Genomic DNA, 19,321 nt, shown 5'->3' on the forward strand with positions numbered 1-19,321 from the left:
CAGAGTTGCTTCAAACTGGACGGGTGGGGCGTGACAACTATATATTTAGAGGAAAATACCTTGAAAACTTTTTTATTCGTCATTGAAAGGTAACATATAAAGCCACTCAAAAGAACAGACGTACCCAAGCCGTGATTAAGGGTTTCAAGAGTACAAAAGAGGGATTGTAAACCCGTAAGAAGTTTACTCTGTGGCAAGTGAGCTTCATGTGTGTTGGGGTGGTTGTACTGGCAGGCATCTTCTAAGTTGAGTATATTGTATAATTTGCCCTTTTCACAAACCACTGAGCTCTCCGATGATTTTCTTGTATGATGAAGTCAGCTTTTAATATTAAAAATGTATGTAAAGGAACCTAGTGGTACGGTGATAGAAGTGCGTGTGAGGGACGTGAGGTGCATTTTTTTTTTAAACGATTGGGTTTCATTACTAGTACATATTAACCTTTATTTAATCTGTCGCCAGATGTCCATATGCAACATTAGGGGGACATCCTGGGCAAGATATACTCTTCACTAACCACTTCATTATTACTGAAGTTAAGAACATTCCCAGATAGTAAATAAATAGAAATAAAAATTACCATCTTGATGTTTGGGGATACCTCTTAGTCGTATGGGTTTGCTTGTGATATTTTATTCTGGCAAACACCAGCCAGATTGGTTCAATAGAGAGAAATTCTAGTTGAGTTGTCAGGGATAGGCACAGAGGTAGGAACTGTGAGAATCATGTTTACTACATGACCATGTAAATGTTATATACACTTCACACACCGGTAATTATTTCAGTATTTGAGTTTACAATTAGGTGGTGGTGTGGTAAATGTATTATTTTGATCTCTGATAGGGCTAAATTATATCATTTTGTTTCATTTGGGGGGCAGGGTGGCTCAGTGGTAGAGCACTTGACTCGAGATTGCAAGGTCGAGCGTTCATGCCCTGCTTGAGTAGCTGCTCTGCCGGGAGAGGTAGCACTCTCCCGTCACCTAGCAAGACTATATATATAATCTTTCAAGGTCTAGCCTTTGAAAGATTATATATATAGTCCCTTAGTTTCATTTTGTTTTTGGAGGCTCCAACATGTTTGCATGCATTGGCTGCAGTCACATAATGGTGGCATTCCATGCTGCTTGATCTCTGGCAGATTCCCTACTCAGTCCCTTATCCCTGAGGTCCCACTCAATGACCTCTTCCCAGGTCTTTTTCGGTCAACCTCTCGTAACCCTACCCCAAACAGCTGCTCAGACCTTGAGAAGCAGCTTTCCTTAGGGAGAAGGCATAGCCTATCTTATGCTTCTTTAGTTGCCTCGGCACCTTTGGGGTTGGGGCCTGTCACAGGGTGAAGACCGTGTGTATAATCAGAGATATTACTTATGGGATGATACTGAAACCTCCATAAAGATGCTTTTGTGATGGAAATACCATAGAGAAGACCCTCCCCCTAATTTGGGGATATAGCTAATGTCATAGAGCTCTTTGAAGTAACTGATGGACCTGGGTGGAATGAAGGAAAATTAAACCAAATATTTTTATGTTAGCTTTCCTACTGCAAATACTTCATTTTGTACATACTCTATAAGAAGGGAGGGAATTCCCCATCTAGTTCATACCGTATCTGTTACCACATTTGTGGTAAAATGACCTTGTAAAACAACCAATACACCAGTCCTGTATAAGACAGCCCTAACATGTATTCAGTATGGACGGTAGGTGTTAGTGCCCAAGTTGTGACATGTGGAGGTGCAGGAGGACTACAGGGCCTTGGGATAAGCAACTGCTCCCAAGAAATGGGCCCTGAAGCCTTTGCCCAGAGTCATTAAAAAGAAAAAAAAGTAACCCTAACCTAACCTAACAGTTTTAATGCAGAGGTGCTATTGGACTGAGTTAGGAGCCGGAGAACCCCTCCTGCACTGCAGAAGAGGAACACCTTCAGTCTGCAGTCCATCAGATTCATGTCTAGATAAGCCCAAGTTAGATGCTGCAGCCCTTTGCTAATGTTCATGTATTTTCAACAGATTGTGTACAGTCCCAATGACAGTGTGGACCAGACACCCAGCTGCTTGCCGCCACCACCTCCATCACCACCATTACCATCACCGCTTTGCTGCAGCATAATCAACAACAGATTTGATTTACATTACACACCATTGCTGAATCATAGCAGCCTGTACTTAACCACCTCAACATTCCCTGATTACCACCACAACCATGAAGCACTGTTGGTCTCCATGGTATTATTATGATGATCTCAAGAGTGGCAGTAAGGCATGCGCAGCTACCACCATCTTTTTCAGTGTGTTCTCCATTATCTACATCTGCCATTGCCTCGATGAAGGCGACTCTTCACAGTTCTTTCTCCCGCTGTTTGAGACAGATGTTGATACAAGTTAGTAGAGGTTGTTTGTTTTCGTCATTTTTGTATATTTTTAAACTTCACAACAGTGACATAATAGTTTACTCTTCATACCTCAAGACAATTCCATTCAGAGTAGGAAAGACCAGTCATAGTGAAAGCATGAGTGACAATCTGTATTAACCTTTTCACTACAGGAGATCTCACAGTGCTGAAAATCATCCATCATTTACAAGAATAATATCAAGATTATATCATACTGAAGGGGATAATACAGAGTACTTAAGAGGAAGTACAGTGTTCATATGATATTCATGGCATGGTATAAGATACAGGTACAGAATGTATTTAATTTTTAAGACTTTATCCTGTCAGTCATACTTTTTTTTTTTTTAACTTCGTGTTCCAATAGTTTTTGATGAATTAGGTGATTACATCTTTTCATTCCTACACTCCTCATGGGGCAACACTGGATTAGATGATATTTTGATGAATTAGGTGATTACACCTTTTCACTCCAACACTCCTCATGGGGCAACACTGGATTAGATGATAAATGAATGAATGAAATATTTTTTCATACAGTCTTTGGAAGATGAAAGCAACCACTCTGACGGGATTAAAGCGTCTGGGAATAGATAATTAGATAGACAGTCTTTGTTTATTAGTCTCTGTGATGTATGATAAGATACTCTTTGGGGCTAGATTTTTGGTATTTCACAGTGGTTAACATTGTAATTGTTGCTTTATAGTTAGTTCACCTAATGTTGCACATCATCTGTTTCTTACTTCCCTCTGCTGGCAACTATTCCTAAACTGAAGTGTTTTGTTATGTTTCCATGTCTACTGACGAGTCGTCTGATTCATTGCATCAGGGAGGAAATGACTTTGCACAAGTGTGAAAACATTTGTCATTGACTTTATTATTGTACTTTATTCCAGTAATATTTTCCACTTCACCTTGCAGCAATGAAGGGTGCGGGTGGGTTCATGATTGTGTTCTACCTGAGCTACATCGTGGTGTCAGTGCTGATGGTTCGAGGTATCAGCATTAACCTACGAGGCCTTATCCTGCCCTGGCTCACACAGAACCTCATCTACATCCTTATGATTATTGCTTTTGCACTCTGGCTCCAGGCATCATACTACCATTATGTGAGTCTTGGCTGGTTACTCTAATACTGTTTTATATATAGGCCTATAGATAGATAGATAGATAGAAAGATCAATAGATAGATAAACAGCATATATATATATATATATATATATATATATATATATATATATATATATATATAAAACATAATGAAAAGCTCTAGTCTGTTTTATGTCTTGATGGCCAAGTGTAGTCAGCTTGGAAGGCCAGCTTGACTAGTAATCACAGAGACTCGGTTGTGTCTAATAACTTAGGCTCATGAAAGCTCATGCAACCATGATTTGGTATTCAAATGGTAGAATAGCTCAGTTTCTTTAGGGGAAAACAAAATGACTATATTGATGAAATAGCTATGTACAATAGTGATTTATAACTGTACTGCTTTTTTTGTTCCTCCATGGATTTACATTCTCATGATTTACGAACTCATTTACATCCATATAATTATCACCTGTGCATCATGCATCCAAGGATCGTACTACTACTGTCTATATACCTGTATGTGATATGTAGCAAAATACTGTATTATAAATCTGTCCACTAACTTGGCCTGAAATTGCATCTCTTAGGAAATTGACACTGAAATATAATGCCAGTCATCAAGAAATGCAGTGGAAAGGATTTAATACCATAGTATTGTCTTATTCTTTCATTGAGCTACAGGGTACAAGCTGCCAAAGGACAAATATCTTTTCCAAGTTAATATACGTGAACTACTGTATAGCGCAGTATCATATGTATGATTTATTCCATGTTACAAGCATATCAGTATATCAACATTCATGTCTTTGTGTATTGTCTTTGCAATGTTGCTAGGATTTAACATGAAGACTGATAACTAGGTTACGTGAAGATTTGCATATTTAATGTTCTCAGAACATATATAATGGAATGCAAGTTTGGATTATTTTTTTTAATGCATGTATCATTAGCCCTTTTAGCCCTGTGTAATTTATTCTTACCTCTGTCAGGTGATTTTATTCACATTTGGAAGACGCTCTAGTACTAAGAGGTTTTATCTCACCTCTCCATATGGAAAAGTATCCTGTAGATCAAGTAGAATAGTTTAGAGATTGTGAGAATGAAATAAAATTGTATATCATCATATTAATGGGGCAAAGGCCTTATCAGCTCATAAGTTGATAGTATTTATTGTACGCCATACTGCCGTCAGTTATTTTACATGGTCTTACAAAAAAAACATAAATAGGGTATGCCTGTGGGTGATTCTACAGTACACTGAGTGACAAGCCAAATGGTTTCCTGTACACCAGGAAACCATTTACTATGCTGGGTGGTAACCATATAACCAAATTTTGGCACCTGGTGGTTTAGTGGGTAATTATTGTGCTCCAGTCGGATTGAGCTGGTGAAGGTTTATATCCAAGGGGTGGTAGGGGTTGATTGCTTATGTAATGCCACTTAGGGATGAGTGAGGCTGGTCACTCTCATCTTAAATGTCGAGACCAACTGCCTAGCCCCGGACTCTACGCTCCTCATGGGGCAATGTAGGGTTGGATTATGGATGAATGGATATATGCTACAAGTGATGTGGAGTCTAATTGTATAACTGTAATAATCTAAAGATGTCTGTAAGATTGCATGTTTGTCGGTTCTGAAAAATCCGTATTTTAGTTTTATCTTGAGCCATACAGTTACCAAAACTTCTTCATCAGATTTGAATGAATATTAAGTAATCAAGATCTTTTATAAATACTATCCATGGGCATAACTTCTGAATCTGCAGAGTGAATGGGAATGTGGCTCATTCAGTTTGGCAGTGTTTGGTTAGTACAGTAGCTCATTCTATTTTTTATTTTTTTTTCTCTTGGTTTCCTGGACCCTGCTTCACCCAACTGTGGGGTGAGAAAGGAGGTCTGGATGATGATTATGAGTGCTATTCTAATTCCAGCTGCTGTCAGTGCTGTGGACCTGCATATACTTGCTGTTTGCTGCTGCTCATGTAAGTTGATTTCCCCCCCCCCCCCAATAGAGAAGCACAACAAGTCCTTGTTAAATATCAGGGTTGTGTTCCAAAATACAACTGATTTTTTTTCTTTCCTACAACTGGTACTGCAAATAAGGGGAAACGGGTAAATTAACTTTATAGGTATCAGTTGTGGACTTAATTGCTGAAGAAACAAGGACATAGAAAGGGCAATTTATAACAAGGACTTACTGTGCTGTATTTCAACACTGGATAAAATACTAGATCCATTATATATATATATATATATATATATATATATATATATATATATATATATAAATATATATATATATATATATATATATATATATATATATATATATATATATATATATATATAATATAAATATATATATACATATATATATATATATATATATATATATATATATATATACATATATATATATATATATATATATATATATATATATATATATATATATATATGTATGTATGTATATAATGTGCTTCTTCTTATATACTGTACTTCATCCAGCTAACACAGTCATCTGTCAGTGTGCTTGCATCATCATCCATAGGCCTATCTATCTGTTTCACACATTCATCTACAATACCCATCTGCCCTCTTGACTTACCACACCTGCTTCCACCTTCAAACATGCATGCACATACTTATTATTTTCTGTAATATTTGTTGTGCCATGCTGAACAGTTTTGTAAACTACTCTTGAAAATGTCGGCATTGTTATGACAAATACTGGTACCTTGCTCTGCTGCTATGTAGAAAATTACACATCTGTATAGATGGAAAAACATTGTTGTTTTGTGAATGTAATGAATGTTTGAGGTGATTTGGACAGGTGGAGACAATGAAGGCAGAAAATTTAGTTTTAGGATCATTGAGTGTGACTGGAGGGTATGGTAGTGCACTAAACTAGACCTAAGGAGACTTGGATTGAGATCCTACTAAATGACAGCTGAGTTAGGGTTTTGAACAGAAACCATGTATTGTTAGATGAGTTTGGATGATACAGGCAAGTACTCTGCTACACAAATCTTTCAAAGTGAATTATTTAACCCTTATATTATTTATTTTTGCCCAATTGTCATCTTTGTCATCATCATCCCACCTCATTTTGCTGATTCATATTTAAGTTTAGTAAAATATTTGTGTTTGAATAGGATTTATGATGTCATTTTCTTCTAACTGCCAGTGACATTGATTGGAGATTGGACTTATTTTTTTACAGGTCTACATGCATAGATGTGTTAAGGGTCAGTACGATATTATCAAGAAGGACCAAGAGCCCAACATTGTGCAGCTTATGTAAGTACAAAACTGCTGGGACTGCAGATTTGTGCATATATTCTATGCAACACTGTTCAGTACCATGAATTCTAGTAGTGCCACAAGGCTTTTTAAGTCACATTCCATGGGATATTGTGGGTCTTAGCTTAAGCCATAGGGGAATGCATGCTCTCAATTTTTTCATTAATTTGTGAAGCATGTGACAAAAGTAGAACATATTTGTCTTTCCTGTGGTATATTGCCAATAACTTCACTCTTTTATGTGGGATGCAGGCTGGTGATAAATGGCTGTAGAAAAATTAGGGGCATGTTTTCCATCTATTTAAGTATACGACCTTTTGAAGCAGCATCAGGAAATTGCCATAGTTAGCTCGTCACTTCACTTTTGGATGAGTGATAAGCCAACTATGATAAGTTTACCATTGTTGGCACATTATTAACAGTTTCTGTCCAGATTTTACACCTTATGTAAGAGGTGTCTCTCCAGAACTGACAAAAACAATCTGTTGGAAGCAATGACACAGTAAGTCCTCATTATTATGTAGTATATATATATATATATATATATATATATATACAGTACCAGCATAATCATCATCATCATTCGGACCTTCTTTCCCACTCTAGGGCAGGGTGAGGAGTAGCAATATCCAGACAGCCCAGATTTGCCCAATCTATAGGCCATACTTCCATTCGCTCACCATTTAAGCTCCGGGAATCCTAGCTGTATCTGATATATATATATTTATATATATATATATAAATGTCCACAGTAAATTTTAGAAAAATGGCCCTTACAGTTCCATTGCTGCCTGTAAAGCTGACTTAACAATTTCCTAACTGTTTACAATAGTTGTCATATGAATAAGCTGATATTTTGAAACACATCTCAGACACATTATAGTGCGAATTTACGGTTATAAAATAGATCATACTCAAGTGGATGAGAATTTACTCATGACACTACTACTACTGTACTTAGCCAGTGTCAAAGGTACTGATGTATTGCATAGCTGTCATGTTTCTAATACATTATGTTATTAATGAGTCAAAATGAAAGCTGCATATGGTGTATACAGGTTTTAGTTCTTTGCATTTCTTTTGCTTATTTTTAAGGCATAGGTACATGTTTAAATTGTTAATATTATAACTTTTAAAATGACTGCATTCCACACATGTTCATGTGTTGTTTTATCATCTGTACGATGTAATGATACGGTCATTAGCAGCCACCAGTCAGAATGACTGCCTTTTGTAAGTTCAGTCATCAAGAGGTGACTGGAGGTTTTTTGATCATGTAATGCTGCCCTGGGAAGTAAGTTGACATCTTCCCCAAAATGTACTGTACTTCGGTAGCTCACCAATTGGTTCCTTCACTTCAAAGAGGTTAAAACAGGATTAGCTTTTTTATTTTATTTATTTTCAGAATACAAGAAGAGCCGTCCAAAACCCTTGACCAGTGGCCAGTTTTTGTTAGAATTATTGCACAAATTTTCTTCATAAGTAATATTACCTAAAGCAAAAATTATATATAGAAATGGATGCCATTTTAGTAATAGCACAGAAATATTTTTGCAGGAAATCTCAAAGTGCACAGTTTTTGCAGCTTGGTGTTAGTTACCTGTATTGCATTATAGACTGAGTTTAGGGTTGGTAATGTTTGATAGCTGGTTTCTGCCTCTAAGTTGTTCCAGACCTACTCTGGCATCTGTTTATAAAAAATTTTTGTCCAGGTTTTGGTATGTAAATGTAACCCTCATTAGAAATTTGTTAAAAAAAAAAAAAAAAAAAAAAAAAAAAAAAAAAAAAAGGTCCTGAATGACACCCATTTGGATCAGGACATTATAGTATTTTAAATTGCACCCTCCATCCTTCAGGGCATTATTTTTTTTTATTTTTGTGGTTTATTTTTATTCAGGGTGTTTATTCTTATAGGGGTACCAGTGTTGGGTAGTGGGGAATGATAGATCTGCTATATTTTGATCCCTATTTTTGTACTATATGTAATTCCTGCACACAAAAATCTGTACATGTGATCTTGTAGATTGAAGGATTATTGTATGAATGAATATGTGGCAGATGGTTCCATAAAGAAACTAGGGGTGTTGCAGGTTTGTTGTACTGTCTAGAATTTGAGTTTTTAATTTTTTTCAGTGTATGAGGTCATAAATTTTTTTACAATATGGTCTGAATGATTATACAGTAGGGTAAATAATGTCTATCACTGCATGAGTATTAATGTATTGCATTATGTACTCTAATTGTCTGGTTTGCCAAACCAGCAAATAACAGATTATCTGGCGAAATCATATATCTTGTTTTTAAAGAGCTGTGAATTGTTCAGATAGATTGACTATACCCACATATAGAAATGCTTATTGGGAAGATATGGTACTTCAGTTTTGACTTGGCAAGGAGCCTTTTGACATTGGGCTGAAACCATTGTGTCATCCCAGTAAGTTGGTATAGTTTGTCCTTGACATGTTATCAGTATTTGTACAGTATATAATCAGATATATATAACATCCTGCAGCCATAAAAATTTTACATACATACTGTTATGTACATAAAAATGATGTCTGGCTTCCTTTAAAGGAATCTCCATATTAAGGTTGGTCTTGGTATAGCTGATGTATTTTATGAGCTGGAAGCTGAATCAAGTGCCAAAGCTATATGATAATTTCCTAACATCTACTGGAAGCCATTGGGAAAAAAGAAATATGAGATTTGTAAAAAGATTTGTAACAATGTATAGTCTCAGCTTGAATTTTGACTCTTTAGAATCACTGAGAGGAAAGATTACATAGTGACTACTCGTGGCATTATGTTCCATGCTTGAGAGTGATGATTGAGTGGCTAGTTACCAAGCTTGTAGTCACATTTCAGTGTCATGGTAGTACCACTCATCTGCGACATTATTTGAATCAAAATTTGTATACACTACATATGTTTTACATTTTGTAATCTTAGTAAATGCAGCATCAGTGTGGGTTATTCCTTTGGAAATAAACATGTGGCTACTGATACCAGTGAATCTCCAACTTGATGTGATCTTCTCTCCGTCCAAGAATACATTAACAAAGTATTAATGAGCCGTCCATCCAAGAATATGTTTACAGAGAATTTTATTCTGGGGCCTATTCTTGTAATACATTTACCTGAATAGTTTGTGTGTTTCATTTAACAAGCCCGCATTATTAACTGCTGTTTTACACAATATAGAGTAATGGAACGTGGATAATTGTATTGCGTACTTACAGGAATGTATTCCTGAATCCCACTTACCTCATCTGTTAGTAGGAAATGGAGTTAGGAAGATTTATTGTTAAATATTTCACAAGCTTTCTCCACATCGTCGCAGAATTATTGCGGTGATTGAATTCAAAGTACTGGTCGTCCTTGTCTCAAATGTCTAAGATGAGTATCCTTCCTCTCCTGAGTGTGAACATATCCAGTGTCTTCATTCACATTAATTTTCCTTATTCAACAGCTGTCCAAGCAGTATCTGTTTCATCCATTATTTTATTGATGACTGCATTCTTCACTTTAATGTATCAACAAGCTTCATTCCATAAAATCACTTGAAATCTTAGATGATTGCAGTGACATGTTTATATTTCATTCTTCTTCAATTATGACAAAAAGTTCTGTTTTTGCAGTGCACTGAGGATTAACTTATTTATTTATTTTTTTTATATGCTAGGAAGAAGGAACCAAAGGCCACGAGCCCACAATAACTTTGGTCCAAGGGAAAAACAAAATACAAGAGAGAGCCAAATTCAAAATCCGATCATTTCAAGATGCCTGGACACACTGCGTTTGAAAGACTGGAGATCGTAGGAAGCAGGAAGTACAGACAGAGGGAGACAGTTCCAGAGGTGACCTGTTGCATAAATGAAGGACTGGGAGTAATGGTTAACTCTTGCATTAGAGAGTTGGATAGAAAAGGAATGAGAATCTGCTGCTAGAAGGGTGCTATGTGCCTGTTGTAGAAGTGGAGGAATGCAAGCAGACCATTCAGAGAAGCAGTGACCATTGAAGTAGCAATAGAAAAGAGATAAAGATGCAACAATGCGGCAAAGAGACAGAGGTTGAAGGGAGCCGTAAGAGGAGAAGAGTTAATGAGACGAAAAACCTTTGACTCCACCCTATTGAGAAGAGCTGTATGTGGGGAACCTCCCCACTCATGCGAGTTGTACTCCACACCCATTGACTAAGAACTTCCAATGTTTTTACAACACAGTTGTTCTTTTCTGAATAATTATGGGATCACTCTTTTATCCCTTTTAACTTGAAGGGTTGTGTTGAAGAGAGATGTCTTCACGTGGTGACAAGATTATACCCAGGCACTTCTGCTCTGTGGTCATATAAATGTCCCTTGGTTTTCATCCTCCTCTGAAAGGAGAGTGGTGAACCACAGTAGAACGAATTTTGCTTGCAATCAATCAGGTTCACATTCAGATGACTCTGAGCCCTCATCAACAATCTGAGGGGTCTCTTCTAATCTGAACAGAATAATCTGGCATAAGTAAAATTTAAAATGGCCTACATCTTTGGCCTGTAGGGTATAATAATTAGTCTGCTTATCACCTGTCCGGATAAATTGATGTAACTTGCTGGTTATTATATCATTATAACAACACTGCTTTTAATTTTTTTTTCTTAATGGTGAGAGCTACGAATAATAATGTGATTTACTAGTGGTAAGTGGGGGCACTCACCATCCACTCACTCAGTGTAGTGCTGCTCTTGGGTGTCTGGCGCCATCTTTTCTTCCTTCCTTACTTTCCCTCCTTCCTCTTCTGTCTTTCCTTCATTCTTTCCTCGTCTGTCTACGGGTGACTTCAAGCTGAGTGACAAGCCAAATGGTTTCCTGTACAAAACTATTTACTATGCTGGGTGGTAACCATATAACCGAATCATGGCGGCTGGCGGTTTAAGGCTCTCTAATCGGATTGAGCAGATGGAGGTTTATATCCAAAGGCTGGTTGCTCACGAAATGCCTCTCGGGGATGATTTAGGCTGATCACACTCATCTTAAACGTCATGACCAAATTGCCTAGCCCCGGGCTCCTACGCTCCTCATGGGGAAACAGGATTAGATGATGACAAAATGAAAACGGTAATGTTACAAAGACAATAGTGTCCCCTGTTGTTTTAGTTTTCTGTTATCTTCCCATTAGAAAATTGATTGCATATTATATAGTATTGTTTTCCTGTTATTATTTTTTCATAGTATATTCAATAAATCTAATATAAGATTAAAATTTTTACACAGGGGTTTGAGACTTTCTTTGATAATGTGAGTTGGGCAGTGCAGACGACGTCGTCTGTCAGTGAGCAGCACACCTGGTGGGATTCGGTGTCATGAAGGGAAAATAGTGCGTTTGAGGAGTAATTTATTTGTGTCACCGCAGAAGGTTGTGATTGTATCCGTTCAGATATTTGATGCTGACCTCATCAGCGTCTTCTGTTCCATCCGTAAGTACAGCGTGTATTGTATGTGGAAGCTTTGTAAAAACGAAAGTTGAGAAAAGAGGATAGCATGCAGTTCCAGACTGCTATAATTATAGGCTACAGCAACCTATTTAAGTGACTAAGTACGGTAGCTTTGTCTTGTCATGTGTCATCACGCGGTATGACTAGAAGGCCCTTTAATATTATGACAGAATATGGGTGGAAATCTTACATCTGGTGTTGCTGTCATAGTATATTTATACCAAGGTAAGTTTTGATGACAGTTAAGGCTACCGTACCATTATTGATGTTGAAATGCAATTGTGTATTGGGGGCACTTTTTGCTGGTTTTAAGGTATGACATAATATGCAGTTGTATAATGGTAAGATATGATTGGTTGTTGTGGAAAGGTAAATTTGGTTAATCTGTTTGGTATACTCGTGTGTTGTTGTGGAAAGGTAAATTTGGTTAATCTGTTTGGTATACTCGTGTGACTCAAAACAGTGATCATCCTTGGTACAGTACTGTAACTTACTGTAGTGTATGAGTATTTTGATCCTGCTGTTAGGGTTGACCTCTAGAGTTTATTAGAGAAACTGGAATGCATATAGTTATAGGTTATTTCCCTACATCGTGAACTGCTCATTGTAGCTGAATTTTACCCTTGAAGAAAATCCTGCTGAAGTTAGTGTTAGAGAAGTTGGAAGTGCAGCTACCAGGCTTTTACCCCATGTCATTCTCTTGGTGGTATCTCCTAGGAAGGATAGTAACTGTCTGTCTCTTACTTTTTTTTTTCTTTTTTTTTTTTTTGAGCTTTCAAAAAAGTCTTCTAAAGAAAATATTGTGTATACCCACATAGGTTATGGCATGTACCATCCCCCTTTAATAAACTGAGAATTATTAAAGAGATGATGGCTGATATTTGATGATACGAGAATCTGTGAGAGTTATAGGTTATAGGTTAGGAACAGTCTTTGTTAACCCCATCATCATGCAGATTACTGTCTCCCATATTGTATTCTTGCTAGGCTACATCTGGATGGTTTGACTCAGCTTAGTAGAAACCTCCTCAAACTAGAGGCATTAACTCTTGAACTGCGATGATGTCTTTTTTAGCTTCTTCATGCTACAGCTAAACTGTTTTATTCAGCACTGGGGAGATGTCTTGTAATAGTGGGGTTTATTGAAGGCTTTGTCTCATCCCTTCTGTTGAAAAAGTCTTTCCCTGAAAGAAACAGATTGTCTCAAGGCCACAAGAATAAAATAAATAAGATGTTAGCTTTGTCTTTTGGCGGAACTGGTGCCATTTACTGGTACCGGTAGCATCCCCCCCCCCCCAATGTCCGACTCTGTCCATAGCCATGATACTGTACTGTAGTTTGTTTCCTGTGGCTGTCTAGGACTGTGTTGGTACTCAGTCATGACATTTAAAGCAAGAGTGACCAGTTGCTCATTTGAACAATAGCAGAACTTCAACCACCACTTAGGTGTAAACCCATATGGGTGACATTCCTTTGAGGTACCTTAACTTGCCGGACTGCCTAGGATGCAGCGGTAGCACTCAGTGTAGTACAGTAGCTGAATGGTTTCCCAGGCCACTGTAAGCCATTTGACTTGTCATTCAGTGTAGAGTCACCTGTAGATACCACTACTGTCGCTACCAGTATATCAAATGAATGGATGGTGGGTGCCTCCCACATACCATCATTATTCATCATAATCATAATACAGTACAGTGCCTGGTATGTAGGCACAGAATAAAAAAAATAAGAAGGCAAAAGTTTCATATAAGTGAAATGGTCTGGCAGTTTTCTCCTGCCTGAAGTTTCATTTAAAGCATTTTCATTATTGATGATGAATTACCGGTACCTCCTTTTCTGCACATAAAGTTGCTTGTTTCTCTTTATAAAGTTGCATTGAAAGCTGAGATGAGTACTTTTTGTACAGTACATGTAACCTTTTAGTCTTGAACTGACAGTATGTCTTACTTATTAGTACTTTACTGCACATTTCCCTTTCTTGAAGTGAGGGGACTGTAAAATATAATAGACATAATTGTAATGAATGGGTTAATCATTATTTTGTGCAGATAAGAGGCTTGTTTTTGTTACTATGTACCCTCAGTGAAAAAAAGCATCGGCACCCTTTCAGTGTGAGACATTATGATACATGGACTATGATTTATGGGAAATGACACAGTTATGTCACTTTGTTACCTTCATTTGTGGTGTTATATTTTATGGATAAATAGCCAGATTCATCATAGTAACATTGTCTGGCAACAGATAGATAGATAGAACATTGCATTGTACCACATGGCAACTTTATCATTTATGTGAATTAAACAGGCATGCCAACGCTACCTATTGAACCAGAGACAAAACATTTCACATCTTATCCGACCCCAGGATGCTGGGACATTTTTTTTTATCAAGGGTACCTATTCCAACATGGGGTTATATTTTCATTCAGTAGATTTTGTACTGGTAACAATTCCTAATCAATTTATTTTGGTAATTACACTTTAATATTTTCTTGTAATTGTTGCAAACCATCTTGATATTAAAAAGATACTGTACAACAAACAAGAGAATTTTAACCCCTTGCTTATGCTCAGTAGTTTTTTTTTTTTTTTTTTATACAAAGACTACCACAAGTTGACTTTGTTAAGCTGAGAATTTGTAGTACGCAGGGTAGAAAACAGTCTTGAGTAACCTTTGGTGTGTTTTAATTTTTCCTTAGATGACAAAGTGAGTATATAAAGCCAGAATAAAATACAGTAATCACTCTAATATCCGGACGCCCAATATCCGAACATCCCCACTAACCGAACCTTATCGTCCTGGGATCAAACATTCCCAAAATGGTCCGAAAATCCAAAAAAATTGGAAAAAAAAATCGATATTTTGCCGTCCGTAATTTGAACTTGCCGCGCGCGCCGCGTGAGAGCATTGTTTTGGTTCGTCATTCCTCCGACGTCCGATAGAGCGCCGCTGCATCCTCCCCACTTCCCGCCTGTCTCTCACCGCGACAAGATCTACGCTCTTCGCCATGGCTGCCCACGTGCTCGCTTTTGTGGTGGTGCCGTACTTGCTGCAAGGCCTCCTGCTGCTCTCTGCCCTACTCTTAGTGTGTGTGATGATGGCCCCACCTCCTGAGAAAAGGAAGAGAGTGGTGTTGACTCTGGAGAAGAAACGGGAGATATTGGAGAAGGTTGATGCGGGTTGGTCTTCCTCTCGCATTCTCCGCGAGTTCAACCTGGCCCGGTCGACTTTGTTTGATATCAAGCGTTCCCGAGACAAGCTCATGCAGTACACGGCTGACTTCTCGTCGAGAAGCAAACGCAACGTGGAGAGGAAGGTTATGTTTACCCCCAAGTATGCAGAGATCGACCGCTCCACGTTGATTTGGTATCGACAGCAATGTGCAGCTGGTGTGATGGTACATGGAACGGAGCTGAAGGCTGCTGCTGAGAAGTTTGCAAGGCTTCACGACGCCCTAGACTTCAAGGCATCCGAGGGTTGGCTCTTCGCGTTCTAGTTGCGACATGGCCTTACTAACCGTAAAGCACATGGCGAAGCATTGGATGCTAACGAGGATGGAGTGGACGAGTTTCGGCACAAGGTGAAAGGCTTGATCGACAGGGAGGGCCTCACTCTCGGTCAAGTCTATAACGCTGACGAAACTGGCCTATTCTATCGCTCGGTGCCAACGAACACTCTCGCCGATGAGACGGAGAAGCGTGTACCTGGCCGCAAGCTTTCTAAGGAACGGATATCTGCTTTGTGTTGTGCCAATGCTAACGGCATGCACCGGCTTAAGCCCGTTATTGTTGGCCGTGCAAAGCAGCCTCAGTGCCTTCGTGGGGTGATGGATGTCCTTCCTGTCGTATGGTACCATTCTTTGAAAGCATGGTTCACAGCTGTGATTTTCAAAGACTGGTTTCACCATCACTTCATCAAGGAGGTCATACATTACCAGACGAAGACACTGGGAATTCCTCGCAACCAGGTAAAGGCTCTCCTTCTCCTCGACAATGCACCTGCCCACCCGTGCGACAAGGACTTGGTTGCTGAGAATGGCCGTATTAGGTGCATGTTTCTGCCACCTAATACAACTGCTCTCATTCAACCAATGGACCAAGGAGTGATCGTGGCAACAAAGCGCCTGTACCGTCGGAAGTTCCTGGACGAGGTGATGGTGGTTCTCGAGGACGAGGACGAGCGCAGGGAAGGACGTGACACTCAAGGCAAGCGGACTTTGGAAAACCTTCGCCGCTACAACATCAAGTCTGCGCTGTACAACTGGGCTAGTGCATGGAAGGAAGTCCCTGTGAAAACTCTTGAAATTGGTTGGTCTCGTCTGCTTCTCGGAACAGATGTGGAGTACGATTTCCTAGGGTTTGACGTGGATGACTTCCATGCACGGCTACGTACGCACGGCGACGATGTTGATGTGGACGATGTTCGTGAGTGGTTGGACGACGACAAGGGCGATCCTGGGTATCAGACGTTGTCTGATATCGAGATCGCGTCTTCGGTTGCTGGTGTCAGTCCCGAACTTGAAGATTCCGACGACGAAGGCGATGATGATGCAGACTCCGCCCAGCAGGACACTACTCCAGCCATCCCCAAGCTGAGCGCACTCCGGGAACATCTAGAGTTCATCCTAGACTACCTGGAACACCCGGACTGCGACAGGGAGATGGGGCCCTTGGGACTCGTGGAGGAAGTGCGTGCTTTCCGGCAGCGCATCATCAATCGCCAGAATCGTCGGTCCTTGCGTCAGTCAACGATTGACAGTTTTTTCAGGCCCGTGACCCCCACTGTGCCAAGCCCTGGTTCCACTCCGTTGCCTCCCCAAGACAGGCCCTCATGCTCCGAGCCACAGCCCAGCACATCAGCTACAGTGGAGTCACCGCTCGACGTGAGTTTGCGGCTGTCTTCAGGGTCTTCTGTAGTCGGTACGCCATCACCACTACCCACCGATGCACCCCTTGGACGCCTGCCAGTGATACTCTCGGGCTCTGACAGTGAATAAACAGCAAGAACTTCTCCACTAGACCACACGGGAATTTTGAGTGTTGTGCAGTGAAAAAAACGGTGTGTTGTGTTAAGGTTTTCAAGTTGGGAGAAAAGACTAAGTAGAAAAGAAATTTAACGTAACTAACCTTCTTTGTTTTGGCTTTGGAAACTTAAAAACTTGGGAAAAGTTAATGTGCAACACTTAAATTTAATGGAACATTATTTGGACTAAAGTGAACACTGTGAAAAGAACGGACTTCTGTGTGTTAGTGACTAAGTTCAGTGCAAGACTTCAGGAAGAGTGTAGTGCAAGTGCTTCAGGAAATCGTTCTTACTGTCAGAGTCCGAGAGGAGGCGGTTATTCATCGAGGTGGCCAGGGACTTGCTGTAAGTAGCCAAAATGTTTCATGTTGTACTATTTTCCATACTATATTTACCAGAATGTTTCATATTGTATTTTTTCCCATACTATACTTACCAGAAAGTGTCATACTGTACTTCTTTCCATACTAAACTTACCTCATGCATGTGCAGTAGGAATGTGTTTTTCAGAGTTCGGTTAGGTTAGGTTCGGTTAGAGTCCATAAGTACCAGAATGTTTATTAATGTATGAACATACTTCTAAACCCACATTTTATGTGTCTATTGCATTTATTTCAGTCATTTATGTGCCTTATTGGTGTGATTTGGGTGTTAAATAGGTGCTATGCATGTCCAGAGGGAGTTGTATAGGTTTTTCTCTGTGTTAGGGTCCGTAAGTACAAGTCCATAAGCTGGGGCCCAGTATCCGGACAAAACCAATATCCGAACCTACCGATGGCTCTATTGATCCGGATATTGGAGTGATTACTGTACTGTACCTAATTGCATCTGTGGTTGTGAAAAGGTTAGGGTGTAATATTCAAATCTATCTATCTATCGCCCGACACCCTAATCCCGCAAAGGGTGGCCGCAGACAAAACGCCTCCAAGTCACTCTGTCACCCACCATTTGACTACCCTCCCCCCAACTCACCCCCCCCTCCCTCATATACCTCTCAACTCATCCCTCCACCTCATCCTCGGTCTACCCCTCCCTCTCCCTCCCTCCACCTCACCTACATACACCCTCTTAGTCAGTCTTTCATTCTCCATTCTCTCCACATGTCCAAACCACCTCATTGTATTTCTCCTAATCTTCTCAACCACATCCACATCTACCCCACAACGTTCCTTCACTTCTTCATTCGTCAAAATACTGTACTGTAAGTCAGTAAGAAGTGTACAAAGTTTTGTATAGCATTAAGATTATGGTACTGTACATAGAGTTCATCTGAGTGCCACTGTTGCTTGTGTCAGTGTGGTGGTGAAGTACCATACTGATAAGCCAAGTGTGTGGTGATGCCAGCTGTCACGATGAGGGCTGACTGTAGATGGAGCCAAGGTGGATTTTTCTCCCATGGCAGTAAAATACTTGTTAGCACTTTGTTTAGGTGGGCATCAGACAATTTTATTCTTGATCGTGGGGAACTTGAATTGTTTTATTCCCTAATAATTGCTTGCAATTCATCATAATGTTTTGAAGTCAAGATTGATTTTTTTTTTTTTTTTTTAAGCCTCACTTCTGAACCAGACACATGCCTTTTATTATTTTTTTTTTTTTCACTCTAGGTAGTACTGGTATTTTGCCTGCATACAACCATACATCCTTAACATCATCAGCCTGGATGATGTTTGTTTTAGTTTATTCTTGCAGTTGGAATATTCTTATTGTAAAGGTTTATTAAGGTTGTATCCAACCCCTCTAGTTTGAAAATTCTGTCATAGAGTGCATAAAATTGTAAGATGGCAAGAATAAGGTGCTAAAAGGCATCCCAGGGCTCAATGGTTTAATTAAAGGCTGACTATAGTACAGCTACTGTGATGTGTTTTGATATATCACAGCTTTTCCATACAGTGTGTGTGTGTGTGTGTGTGTGTGTGTGTGTGTGTGTGTGTGTGTTTACTATCTTCAGATGATTTTGTTCAGCTTGGGAGGGGCATTTTGAACAGGAGGGGTTAGATACATAAAGCCCTCATGAGCCAGTGCAACA

At 39.3% G+C, this 19,321-nt stretch overlaps 1 protein-coding gene across 1 annotated transcript; it reads left to right on the forward strand.

Moving 5' to 3' along the window:
• On the forward strand, window positions 1–6,918 carry pasi1 (septate junction component pasiflora 1). Its single transcript, XM_080267501.1, has 5 exons — window positions 1–23; window positions 2,012–2,382; window positions 3,317–3,504; window positions 5,418–5,468; window positions 6,710–6,918. Exons 2-5 carry the CDS (start codon window positions 2,205–2,207, stop codon window positions 6,788–6,790), a joined length of 498 nt encoding a protein of 165 aa, XP_080123627.1. The 5' UTR covers window positions 1–23; window positions 2,012–2,204; the 3' UTR covers window positions 6,791–6,918.
• The last annotated feature ends 12,403 nt before the right edge of the window (window positions 6,919–19,321 follow it).

Source organism: Coenobita brevimanus, chromosome 24 (assembly GCF_032717465.1).
Source record: "Coenobita brevimanus isolate Jiangsu-jjx chromosome 24, ASM3271746v2, whole genome shotgun sequence".
Classification (NCBI taxonomy): domain Eukaryota; kingdom Metazoa; phylum Arthropoda; class Malacostraca; order Decapoda; family Coenobitidae; genus Coenobita; species Coenobita brevimanus.